Below are 13,099 nucleotides of genomic sequence, written 5' to 3'. Positions count from 1 at the left end.
TTCTGAGAAGGAGGGGCTGACTCTGCATGACCCGGAAGTGTTTCTCTGTCCGGTGGTGGAGAAAGGAGACCACAGAGAGCTAGGGTGTAGAGGTGGTTTCTTTACACTGTCTTCAGTATGCAGCGATTACTCTTTCCGCCCCTGAAGGCCTTGATGGGGAGCCCGTGTCTCCGGCTCCTGGTTCCTAGGGCGGCGCCTAGAACACAGGTATTGCACCGCAGAGGACTCAGTCGCGGAATCGGACAGGGGTCGAAAGAGTCAGGAGAAGGATAATAGGTAACCCCACATCAACATTGCCGTGGTTCCTTAGAATTCACAACACATTTCTTTGTGCCCAGAGCCCCTTAGGTAGGTCTGGCAACTCATAGCTTAGTGGGAGATGGAGACAAATGAACCTGAAGTACATTATCATGTGTTAAGGGCTGAGATAGGGAAGGTAGAGTATGCTGTGGGAATGACCTGTTGCAGAACCAGGAGAATCTAGGAACATTTCCCAGAGGAGGTGACATCTGAACTGAGATCTATAGTAGATATTCTCAATCAGGGGAGAAGGAGCATCCCAGTCAGCGAGAAAGAAAATAATCCATATCTGGGTGTAGAGTTAAGTCTGGGGGAAGTATGCAGAGACCAGAAGGTTCATGTAGTGTGGGGATGGATTGGAGTGAGGCAAAACTAGAGGCAGGAAAACCAGTTGTGGGATGGATGCAGTAATCCAGATAGGAGTTGATGATTTACTAGGGCAGAAGCAGTGGAGATGTGGCCATACAGGGTACTCCACTCTAGACAGAGTGGGATTGTGTGTGAGAGCAGTGGATTGAGGCCTTTCCCACAGTCTCCAGTTGTAATTTGTCTGGCTTGTTGATCTTTAGTGTGGTTGCAGCTGTGGGATCAGGTGCCCCTTGAGGCCAGGGCAATACAGCACCATCTCTGAAGTATCTTTGCAGTCTGGAAGGGGTACAGTGTCCCTTCCCTCAAGAGCTGCTGAACGGGTGGTGGGCCGATGGCTCCTGGTCTGCAGTGGAACAGTGGCTGGAGCAGTTATTCTTGGTGGAGTGACTAGGTGAGTAATTCGTTCGTAGGGAGTCAGCTCTTTGGGTCATCAGTAGAAGCACAGGATGACCAAGGGGGAAGAGACCTTAGGAATCATCTAGTCTCACTCCCTCATTTTATATGTGTAGAAACTGAGGCCTAAAGAGGGATACGCCTGAGGGCTTGCGTGCTGTAGAACAGTTTAGAGTTTTATTATTGGGAGCCCTTCATAAAGCCTGGTTTAGGTCTTACCTGTTTGCTGTGCATTATCTGTATATATTTTCCCTCTACAAACAGTTTTCAAATTTGTCTCAAAAATTTTTGTACAGTTTGGATTGAATCCTCATAAATAGATCACAATTGGTTTGTATGCCTCTTAGGTCCCTTTATATGCCTCTTAGGTCCCTTTAAATCTATAAAGAGATTTTATAGATTTAGTTTCTTCTCCCGCCCTCCCCATTCCATGTAGTTTTTTTGCTATTAAAGAAACGTAACTGATTGGTCCTATGGAGTTTCCTGGTCTGGATTTTGCTAACTGCATACTTGTCGTGGTGTTTAACATGTCCCATTACCCACAGTATTTCCTGTAAACCGGTTTTTGCTTGATCAGATTCAAGTTGGGAGCAGGGGACAAAATACTTCACAGGTGATTACAACATTAATAAATATCTGGTGTCCATTAGAGATGCCAACAGCCATTGATGATCATTGCCTAGATCCATGATTTCATTACATTTGCAAAATTGTAATATTTTATTAGTTCAACTCTAAAGAAAAACTTGCCCTCATCAACAATTTGGTCATCGTAAGGTACAGTTTGTATAAGAAAGGCAGGATAAATACTTGAAGCTTTCTCTTTATTGACCAGTTTTGAAAATAATAAGTTGGTTCCCAAGCATCATCCAATTTGATCACCCAAAGGTGATCAATAAAGAGTTTGGGTTTTTAAATATTATAAGCTCATAGGTTTAAACGTATTTGATGTTTCAATCCATTGCCCTGATGATTTACTCAAATTGTTCCATCTTTAGTCAATGGGAGCCTCTTCAAATTGCCTCCTGGGTCTTTTTGACAGGATCCTAGTAACCTAGTAATTAAATGCTTTGCTTTCTGGATAAGATGTTCCAGGTTTATCTTCATTTCCTGCCTCTGACCTAAAATCAGCCTTTCACTTTAGAAACCTTCACTCCTTTTGGTGAAAATACCTTCTGGTATTAATACAGTATATGTTCCTCAGATTCTCTCCACATTCCCTGTGCTCTTATTTCAAAATACCATATGTTATATAGACTGTTATGGGAAACTGCAACAAATTTAAGTTTTATTAGCTTTAAATTCACTCAAGAATCTAAACCGTTTTATATCTGTAACAAATCTCTTTTCCCTCTGTAAATAATGTCACTTATTCATTGAGGGCATGTTTTTTTGCTCTAAGGGTTGATTTTTACCTGTTAAGGAATGCTAGTGAAAGAAAGAAGTAAAGAGAATTGAATGAAAGGATCAAGAGAACAAGGAATAAAGAAATTTGTACCTGATGGCAGCTGTTTCTGGTGAAATTTAAAGCAGTAAGAAGAAAGCAAGGTGTCAAAAAAGGATACACTGAAATGAAATGTTTACTTTTAGAGGGGTTAAGTTCAGATCCATTTGTTTCTGTAAACCATTTACGAGAAATCCAGCATTGTGTGTGCATGTGTGTGTGCGCACGTTCACACACACACTTTTTACCTATCTTAAGGTTGACGGAGTCTGGGCTCTCAATGGTAGACTGGCATTTGATAAAGGAGATGAAGCCACCTACCAGTCAAGAGGAATGGGAAACAGAATTCCAAAAATATCAGCAATTTCCAGAATTTAAAATGTAAGTATAGGGGCACCTGGGTGGCTCAGTCGGTTACGCATATGCCTTCGGCTCAAGTCATGATCCTGGGGTCCTGGGATTGAGCCCCGTGTCAGGTCCCCTGCTCAGCAGGGCAGTCTGCTTCTCCCTCTCCCCGCTCATGCTCTCTCTCTCTTCTTGCTCACTCTCTCAAATAAATCTTTTTTTAAAAAGTAAGTATAATAGAAAATCAGGTAAACATCCCACTAGGCCCTTTCAATCTTTTGCTTAAACATTTCAGAATGGTTAGATTCCATTTTGCTCAATATTTGCTTCAGTTATGTTTAGTGAGCTCCCTACTCTAAACCTCCAGGTCCAAAGTGATCCTGAGGTCACTGATGAGGAAGAAGGCAGACCTTTCATTTCCAGCTTCAAAACTGAGAATGCTCTTGCATTCTGTCTGGAAATAAAAATCAGGATGTTTCTTCTTTCTTTTTTGACTTCCCTTTTCACCCAGCTTGAATCATGATATGACACTGGCTGAATTCAAGTTCATTTGGTACATGGAGTACTCACACCGAATGTGGGGTCGCCTTGTGGGCCTTGCATACATCCTGCCTGCTGCCTACTTTTGGAGAAAGGGCTGGCTCAGCCGTGGCATGAAAGGACGTGTTCTTGCCCTGTGTGGGTTAGTCTGCTTCCAGGTAAGATTTATTCAAGTTTGGGAAACCAGAGATGCTTCCAGGAGCTTCCTCATTGGGATTGTTTTTAAGGAAGGAATCTGAGTCTATATAACAGAGTGGGAAAGAGGATGAATTTTAGTGTTACAGGCCTGACCCAACCCTGCCACTTAGTAGGGCAAGTTGTCTACCTTCTGTAGGCCCCTTTCGTTACCTGTAAATAGGGATAATAATAGTGCCTACTGGTTAGGTTGTGTGACTTAAATGAGAGAGATCATGCATATAAAGTACTTAGTTTAGTGCCTGGAATTAGTAAGCGCTCAGTAAATACATTGTTGTGTCACAAGAAGTTCTTTCCTCTCATGGCTTTCTTCCTGGGTTCTTGTCTCCTCCCCTTTTCTGACTTGTGTGCTGGATGGGGAATGGGATCCCTGTGTTCTAGGTAAAGAAGCGAATATGAAGACTCCCACAGTTAAGGGGTTTGCTGAGACTGAGAGCCAAGAAAAGGAATATGAGAGAAGGTACAAAGGAGTATTTGGTCACGATTATAGGCCCTCAAAAAGAGTCATAGAGCATCAAAGGAACATCACAGTTTGATCAGGAATAAGCTAATTGGTTAATTAGACTCAGAAGTAGTAAGAATAAGAACCAATTAGAAGGAATTGAAGAGGGAGATGGAGGAGACAAAATAGAGGCAACAGAAACAGATAAAGAGACATTAATAAAAGTCTAATAACAACTAGGGGAGGGTTGTTGAAACAAAGTGAAAGTTTATTTTGGAATGATAAAATAAAACAAAAAACACCCGAAGACAGACTCCGGGAAGGCAGCAATTTGAAGATGGCAGATAGGATTATGGGAAGAAGAAAGCAGGGCTGGCAAATCACACTGTATACTCCTTTGTCTCCCAAGGTCCTGTGCAGATGAAATCAAGATAATTAGAACATCCAGGATAATCACTAAGGGGGCAAGACATTCCCCAAAAGATTTCCTGAGGGGATCTATTAGAAGAGGTGGGAGAATCCCACCTCTCTGACATGCTTCTGTTGACTGGGGAGGGCGGAGTTGAAAGGGCTGTATCTTATCTCATAGAAGTGAAACTCACAGTTGTTTGGTTAATTGAAAAAAATTAAAGCAGGGTATCAAAGTAATGCATACCTTGAACTTCTATGCTTAAACTTGTACTTTCGTTACTTTTTTTTTTTTTTTAACGAAGAACTAAGCCCTGTTTTTTGAGTTCTCTGATTGGAGTTTAACTTCAGATCTCTTGCATCCCCATAAACTATCATTTCATTTCATTTTCCTTAAAGAGGAGTGGGAACTTAGCCATTTGCAAAGGCATCTGCCAGCAAAGCGTTACAGATTTTTATGATTCCCCTCCACCCAGGACTTTTATAATTGTCTGTTCCTACGAACTTGACAATAATTGTTTTTAAGCAGTTATCTTTATCAAAGCTTTTCCAAAACAATCTAGTTTTTATAGAAAAAAACTCTTTTATTCTTACATTTCACTTACATTTCATTTTATATAATGTTAAATTATATCAAGTATCTTTAAGGCTTGCCTTTTGATAAGCTTCTGTGTACTTTTCTACCTTTGGCTTATACTTTAATGAAATGTTAATCTAAACAGCAGTTAAGCATTTATGGTGCTGTATGTGAAACTGTGGGCAGGGTATGACTCCTGGGGATACTGGGGGTATGGGAAGGTAGGGGAAGGAGAGGCCGGGTGCGGAGCACTCCTGATAATTGACAACTCACTTTCTCACATAGTACAGTTGAATGGACAGATCCAGCCTTGTTTTATCTGCCTCTTCTGTTTTTGGTTCCAGGGTCTGTTGGGATGGTATATGGTGAAAAGTGGATTAGAAGAAAAACCAGACACCCATGACATCCCTCGGGTCAGTCAGTACCGCCTCGCTGCCCACCTGGGATCAGCCCTTGTTCTTTATTGTGCCAGCTTGTGGACTTCACTCTCACTGCTGCTCCCTCTGCACAAGGTAAAAGTCAGACTATATTAGTATATCTGCACAGATGCTGACAAGGTCAGAGGAACAGAAATTCTGCTTCTAATGGGAAATTATAAGTCAAAATGCGCACACATTCCCTTAGTTACACCTACCAATTTACCAGAAATTAGATAAAACCAAAGATGCCAGAAACATTGAACTTTGAGACTCTGGAAAGCTTTGGAACTGCAAAGTAAAATGTGCCATTATTCTTTTGAGCGGGAGCAACTCATTCAAAGGAAAATTAGTACAGGAGCCAAATATTCTATCAGCATTGCCTATTGGGAAAAGTGAAAACACGAATCTTAGGAATGGTGGGAAGGGGTTGCAACAAGAGCAATCCCAACCATTTCTGACTCCCAGAGGGATGGCGGATGGTGAGGTGAGGAAGGCCAGAATGAGAGCTGTTGCTGGACTTTTGATGGTAAACAAGAGCCATGAGAGTTGTTTGTTCTTTAGGTGGAGACCTACCATTCATCAAGTCTGACAAGTCTGATCTTGTGATCTTAGTGATGTTGCCTGAAAGTATTTCCCTTTATGCTGATTAAAGGAAAATATTAGTTTTTCTAAAAATGAGTATTATTTTAGGTATTGAAGTCATGGTTGACTTGGATATCCTGTTGATGGAATGAAGTTTGAGATGACAGTAGGACTTTTAAGTAGAATTATCCAATAGGTACTTGGAACCACTAGCCTCAATTCCAATAAGGAAACGAGTTGTGGACTTGGCAGTCATCCCCACAGGGAAGCCGGATGGGGTCAAAACACTGGTATAGTAGACAATCTATATCGGAATAATTCTTGTTCTCTGAATTGCCTACAGCTGTAACTATCCTTGCTGACAACCACTCTTTCTTAATTCTTTTCATCTGGCACTCCCACCCACCCACCTCTGTACGTACACACCCAAGCGTTCACCCACATGCCTACACATATACCCACGCACTCCTAAACACTCTCTACGGGAAATGGTGCTCTGAAAGGTTGCCAATGACTTTTTAATTATCAACTGTTTTTCTCTTTTCATTTGTTTATATTCCACTAATTGCAGAAAGGATTTGAGATGATAGTCAAACATGTAGTGCTATTCTGTCCAACACAGTATCTACTAGTCACATGTGGCTATTTAAATTTTAATTAAAATTAAATAAAATTAAGCTTATTTTTAAAAAGCGGTTGTTTACTTAAAGTTTAAATAAAATTAAGTTTTTATTTAGTTTTCAGGTGCTATGGCCTCGTTTCAGGTCCTCATTAGCCACGTATTGGCCAGTGCAGATAATAGAACATTTCCATCATCACAGAAAGTTCTGTTGGACGGCACTGATATACAGTCCTATGATATCTTAGTGATGATACCTCACTCTTCATATACTAGATTATAGACCATTTAAGGGCAGCACTCTGATTAACTCCTTTGTATCTTTATGGTAATTTGTTTATAAAATTCTTAATAAATATTTGTTGATTTACTGACTAGTGTCAGAAGTTGGCTATAGTAAAAATAAAATTTTTATCTTACCAAAACACTAAATGCAAGAATCCCTACTTCAGTGATTTTTTTAAGATTTATTTATTTATTTGGGAGAAAAAGTATGTACAGTGGGGAGGGGCGGAGGGAGACAGAGAGCCTCAAGCAGGCTCCGGGCTGAGCATGGAGCCCAACACAGGGCTTCATCTCACGACCTGAGATCACTACCTGAGCCAAAACCAAGAGTTGGACGCTTAATTGACTGTGCCACCCAGGCACCCCTCTACTTTAGGGATTTTATATAGTTTTGATTCTGACTGTATTTGCTAAACACGAAATATCACAAACAACATGAAAATCTAGTCCTATATCTTAAGCCACATCGTTTCAACCATGGGGAAGCATTTTTCCCTTGAATGATGCAAATCATTATTGAACAGATATGTGTTGAGTACTTATATACCAAGCACTGGGCTAGGATTACTTCACTAAGCAAGACCAGATGGCAGTTCCTGCCTTCACAAGACTTACAGGAAAGCAGGGAAGACAGACAGTAAATATATAAATGTTGTAAAATATGATGCATGTTAGACCAGAATATCTGCTGGGAGTGCTTAACCCATTTAGGGGGTCAGAAAAGATCTGATTGTTACTTGGGTTTGGCCTTGGAGATCTTTGCTGCCTCCCTTAGTTCCTGCAGTACAGTGTATCTGAATGGTTTTCTTTTCTTTAGTTGCCTGAAACTCGTCAGCTCCTGTGGTTGAGACGATGTGCTCATGGAACAGCAGGCCTTGTGTTCCTTACTGCTCTCTCAGGTAGGACTCTTCTCATCTCGCGTGTCTAGTTTTATTCCACCCTCGGTGGGGGGTGGGGGTTCTCTTGCCAAACACTTTGTCCTTTCCTTCTGCACCTTCATATTTCCCCTTCACATCTGCCTCTTTCATACCCACTGTCTTCATTCTCTGTCTCTTCCTTCCTCCCTTCCAAAAACCCTGCTTTCCAGTCATTTGAACACAATTATTGAACATTTATCGGGATCCAGACTGCCTAGGTTCAAATCCTGGCTTTACCACCTATGAACTCTCTGACTTTGAGCAAGCTGTATAACCTCTTGGGCCTCAGTGACCTCATTTTTAAAATGGGGATGATGGTAATAGTGTGAGGGATACATGTGAAGTGCTTAGAACAGTACCTGGCATGTAGCAAAGGCTAGGTGCAAATCAGAAAAGTCCTTTCCTCAAAGATGGTCTAAGATGAGGAGCTCATTGGGGCAAAGGGACTGACACAGGTCTTTCTCATTCTTTAAATCACACCTCTACCCTACCTCTCTCACTCGAGAACTGTATCATCCAATACATTAATCACTAGCCTCATGTGACTATTTAAGCTTAATTAAAATTAAATAAAATTTAAAATTTAGTTCCTCAGTCACACTAGCCACATTTCAAGTACTCAATAGCCACGTGTGGCTAGCTGCTGTTGTGTTGGCTGGCAGATAGAGAACATTTCCATCATCATGGAAAGTTTTGTTGAGTAGCACTTCTCTAAAGAAAACCATCAAACCAGTGATTCACCTCCCCACCCTTTTTGGTGGAAGAACATGAATTTTGACTTTATAAATGCTATTTGTATAAACAAGAAATGTGATCTAAACATCCCTGAGTCATCTTTGCTCATAAATAATGGATCAGTCATCCATTAACTCATGGATACTTTATGTGTTTATCTAGGATTTAGTTTATAAATTTTTTCATTTCTGTGTTCACTCAACAATTTTTTTTGAGCACTTGGGGAAGACAGATAATAAACAATGAAAACATGGCAGATGGTGTTCAGTGCTGTGGAAAAAATAAAGCAGGATAAGGGGATAGAGGTGGGTTTGGGTAAGTGCTGTCTTACACAGGACCATTGGGGAGATCTCTTTGATAAGGTGACATTGAGTGGAGACCTGAGGAAATGAAGGAGTAAATTACGCAGATATCTGGGGGAAGAGCATTTCCAGAATAGATCGAGTTCATAGTGGGATAAGGAGGGCATCAAAATCACTGAGGGAATGTTTCCATCCAACGTGCCTTGTTCTAGAGCTTCTAGTTCACTCCTTTATGGGAGAAATGCCAGAATCTTGGGGTGGGAGAAGGTGAGGATGCACTTGTGGTGGGGTTTTTTTTTATTTTTTTTAAGTTCCCATGGTAATGATGATGTATATTCTCTGTTTGAGAACCCCTTCTGTAGATCTTTTTATTCTCAGACTATTCCTTTTGTCTAACTCTGGGATAATAGACTTTTTCTATGTCAGAACTAGTATTTGAGGGATGCTTGGATGGCTCAGTCCGTTGAGCGTCTGCCTTTGGCTCAGGTCATGATCCTGGGGTCCTGGGATCAAGCCCTGCATCAGGCTCCCTGCTGAGAGGGGAGCCTGCTTCTCCCTCTTGCTCTGCCTGCCGCTCTGCCTACTTGTGTGCTCTCTTTGTATCTCTCTGTCAAGTGGATGGATAAAATCTTAAAAAAAAAAACAAACTAGTATTTGAGCTCTTTTCTACCTCATTTTAATAAATACCATTTACCTTGGAATATAGGGGCTTTTGTGGCAGGACTGGATGCTGGGCTTGTTTACAACTCTTTCCCAAAGATGGGAGAATCTTGGATCCCAGAGGATCTCTTTACCTTCTCCCCCATCCTGAGGAATGTTTTTGAGAATCCCACCATGGTGCAGTTTGATCACCGGATTCTGGTAAGTCTGGCTGGTGGTTACTGGCTGCTGAGCACAGAGAGCCTCTCACAGGCTTTGGGGCGTCTGAAGCCCTGATGGCAGCACCAAGAGAGGGTAGAGCAAGCGTGGGCACTAGATTTCCTTTGCTTTTTCAAAGAAATTTAGCACCAGTTCTCTGATGAGGTGTTTTTGTCCTAATTACCACACCCATTCCAGCCAAATTCTGGCTTTCAGGATACTGCTGTCTTCTTGAAGTTCAAATGTGCCTTTTACCATCTGGCAAAGGATAACTTCCCTCAGTCCTGCACACACATAGGAGAGTCATTTTAGTGGAAATGAGGCTGAGTAGAGAAGAGAGGGCACAGACAGTGGTTGCTGAACACATAATTGTCAGAGCTGACCCAAAACCCCAGGGAGCTAAGAGCATCATAAATCAATTATGATTTATACGATTTATATGATCAGTCATTATTTCTCATCTTATTTAAGCTGATGTTTGTTAAGGACCTGCCGGGGTCATGTTACGATTGGTTTGGTAGCCTGGGCATGATACAGTGGAGCAGGGAGAGACACAGCAAGGAGGCCAGCAGGAAGCAGAGGGGCTGCTGCAGTAATGCAGGTGAGAGTGCTGGGGCTCTAGGCTGCATGGAGGAGCAGGACTTGAGGAGAATGGTGGATCACAGAGAGACTAAGGAGGAGAAGATTGGCTATAGGAATGAGGGTGAAGAAGGTCCCAGAGTTTGTTCTGTGGCATGCTTAAGACACACCCAGATACGGGACTACTGAAATGAGTGTTGGCTGGAGATGGAGGATGTCATCAGATTGAGGTGTGTTGGGTGTGACTGAAGCACACCCAAAGAGAGGTCCATCCAGAGGCCTCAGATCCCCAAAGGTGACACGGGCGCTTGGGCCAGTTACCTTGTGGGGGCTTAGGCCCCTCCACCAACAACATTTTGTAATAAGTAAAGTCTGGTTGAAATTGTCATCATGAAAAGGAAAAGTGAAATAGATGCAGAAAATGATAGAAAAACATTCTCCTTGACATCATGGAAGTGGGGCGAGGAAATCCTATTGCCAGTGGGGGGAAATGAAAATTAGACTTCAGGTTGTTTTTAGCACTAGCTGCCAGCACCACTCACTACCTCCTCTGCTGACAGCTCAGGAAACTAATAACCCTCATGTGCTGGGGTCAGCCCTGCTTTAGAACTACAGGATTAGAGAGGAGGTAAAATGAGGCATTAGGGTGCAAAGAGTGACTTAAGTGAGGGCCGCACCTGGCGGGGGTGGTGCACCCACGTGAGAAGAGACAGCAATAGGTGCAGAAACTGCAGGTAGAGCCCTGGGGGACACAAGCATTTACGTGGCAAGCACAAGAGCTGGAGGAGACTGAGGAGTAATCATAGGAGGAGCCACAGATGGTTCTGCATGTCTGGGACAAGAAGGCTTCATGGTTAACTCACTGGTTCTAGAGGAGAGTGGTATCAGATAAGCAGAAACCAGGAGGGTGGAGCATTTCTTCCTGGCACTTGATGAGATGCCCTCCTCCCTGCAGGGAATCACTTCAGTCACAGCTGTGACAGTGCTGTACTTCCTGTCCCGGAGAATGCCCCTTCCTCGAAGGACCAAGATGGCCGCAGCGACTCTGCTAGCTTTGGCATATACACAGGTATAAACCGCTTCTTTTTGGTCTGAGGGTGTCCCCAAAACTTAAGTTAAAGAAGAAAGGTGACAGGCTAGGAGAAAATATTTTCAGCATTTGTAATATTGATTATATCTTTATATATCTTAGTAAATTTTATGTATTAATTTTATCTTAATGAAGAATAATCAGAAAATAAAATGAGGATATCAGTATACACAAGTTCTCACAAGAGGAACAATGAATGGCCAATAAATATGAAAAGCTCTTTAGCCTCACTCATTATCAGAGGAGCAAATTAAAACAATGCATGCCATTTTGTGCCTGTCAGATTGGGGGAAAAATTTTTTTAAAAGATAATCAGGTATTGGCATGGGCTTAGGAAAATGGATACCTTCATATATTCCTGGTGAGAGCATGAGTGGGTATAATTTTTTTCAGAGGGCAGTTTGGCAATAGCTTTTAAAATGTTAAATATATAATCCTTTGATCAACAAACTGACTTCTTAGTTCCTGCCCTAGAAATATTCTAAGGCACACTGTGTACAAAGTAATTCATGATAGAATTGCTGTGATGGTAAAAAAAACAAAAACAAAACTGGAAACAACCTGAATAAACAACTATGGTACCACATACTGTGTAATACTGTATAGCAGTTAAAAATAACATCTCAAGATATATATTGTTAAGTGAAAAAAAAGCAAGTGACAGAACAATCCCATTTTTAAAAGCACAAAAGTATGTTTTTCTATAAACATAGATACAAAGGTACAAGTGTATAGAAACTGATGACTATCTTTGCGGAGGGTAGTTGGGCTAGGATGAAGGATAATTAAAGAGAATTTTAGGTTTATCTATTTTGTTTGAATTTCCTCTGCTGCGAGTACATTTACTTGTGAAAATTTTAAAATACATATTTTTAATGCTTTGATGGGAGAATGTGGAGCTTTATGTATCTGGTTGTCCATGCCCAGTCATTTCAGTTCTGAATTTGTGGTTCCTGCTTTTTTTTACTGCATTCTTTCCTCTGTAACAGGTGGGCTTAGGCATTAGCACTCTGCTGATGTATGTTCCAACTCCTTTGGCTGCCACTCACCAGTCGGGCTCCCTGGCTCTGCTCAGTGTTGCCCTTTGGCTCATGAGTGAACTCCGAAGAGTCCCAAAATAATTCTCAGAGGATCAGCTTCCTAGGAGTGAAAGTGCTTTTGAGAGCTCATCAGAGAGCACAAGAACTTGGGAGTCTTCTAAAAGGATGACCTTGGCATACCAAGTGGTTTCCAAATTGGTCGTTATTTAAAATTCTTTGTTTTTGACAAAGTCACTGGATCAGGAGTGTCATTAAGTATGTTTAACTAAAGAATCCTTTTTTAAATATTTGTAAATTTGCTTTTCTCATTGAAAGTCATGTTTAATGTAGAGAAAGAAATGTCTGCATTTGTCGCTTCTTAATAAACTGTCTCAGATTTCTTAATGTTGGCAAGCTCTTGATTCTACATGCATCATCTCTTGTTTCCTTTACCTCCTCTGAGTCCTGAATTCTGCCTAAGTAGAAATTCTTTATGATGTCCCCTTCACTTACATCAGGTGCAGATTCAAAGGGAAGGACTGGCACACACCCTAAAGTAGCCAGAGAGCCTTCAGCAGGAAATAGTGTCTTCTGGCATCCTGATTTTCACAACGGGGAAAGGGCATAAAGACAAGCTTAAGGTCTATATGTAGCAAAATGGCTTATAAGTACTTAGAAAAG

General features: G+C 41.5%; 1 protein-coding gene across 3 annotated transcripts; it reads left to right on the top strand.

Annotated features, from left to right (window-relative positions):
• Positions 1-23: 23 nt before the first annotated feature.
• On the top strand, positions 24-12,845 carry LOC113923610 (cytochrome c oxidase assembly protein COX15 homolog). 3 transcript variants are annotated; one of them, XM_027596549.2, is made up of 9 exons: positions 24-207; positions 870-1,060; positions 2,765-2,887; positions 3,363-3,549; positions 5,358-5,525; positions 7,736-7,817; positions 9,579-9,733; positions 11,265-11,378; positions 12,389-12,845. In XM_027596549.2, exons 1-9 carry the CDS (start codon positions 118-120, stop codon positions 12,518-12,520), a joined length of 1,242 nt encoding a protein of 413 aa, XP_027452350.2. In that variant the 5' UTR covers positions 24-117; the 3' UTR covers positions 12,521-12,845. The 3 variants fall into 3 exon arrangements, with proteins under 3 accessions (XP_027452350.2, XP_027452353.1, XP_027452351.1); XM_027596552.2 differs by lacking the exon at positions 870-1,060 and having other exon boundaries at positions 88-207; XM_027596550.2 differs by lacking the exon at positions 870-1,060 and having other exon boundaries at positions 150-276.
• Positions 12,846-13,099: the final 254 nt, after the last annotated feature.

Source organism: Zalophus californianus, chromosome 15, assembly GCF_009762305.2.
Source record: "Zalophus californianus isolate mZalCal1 chromosome 15, mZalCal1.pri.v2, whole genome shotgun sequence".
NCBI classification, from domain to species: domain Eukaryota; kingdom Metazoa; phylum Chordata; class Mammalia; order Carnivora; family Otariidae; genus Zalophus; species Zalophus californianus.
Note: the sequence above shows the minus strand (reverse complement) of the source record. Positions and strands in the feature narration are given on the sequence as shown.

Excerpts from the sequence above, each read along its gene's own strand:
- LOC113923610 (XM_027596549.2), top strand. The coding sequence starts at position 118 with ATGCAGCGATTACTCTTTCCGCCCCTGAAGGCCTTGATGGGGAGCCCG. Across the intron at positions 3,550-5,357 it reads GTGGGTTAGTCTGCTTCCAG|GGTCTGTTGGGATGGTATAT; the intron begins GTAAGATTTATT and ends TTTTGGTTCCAG. Across the intron at positions 11,379-12,388 it reads TAGCTTTGGCATATACACAG|GTGGGCTTAGGCATTAGCAC; the intron begins GTATAAACCGCT and ends CCTCTGTAACAG.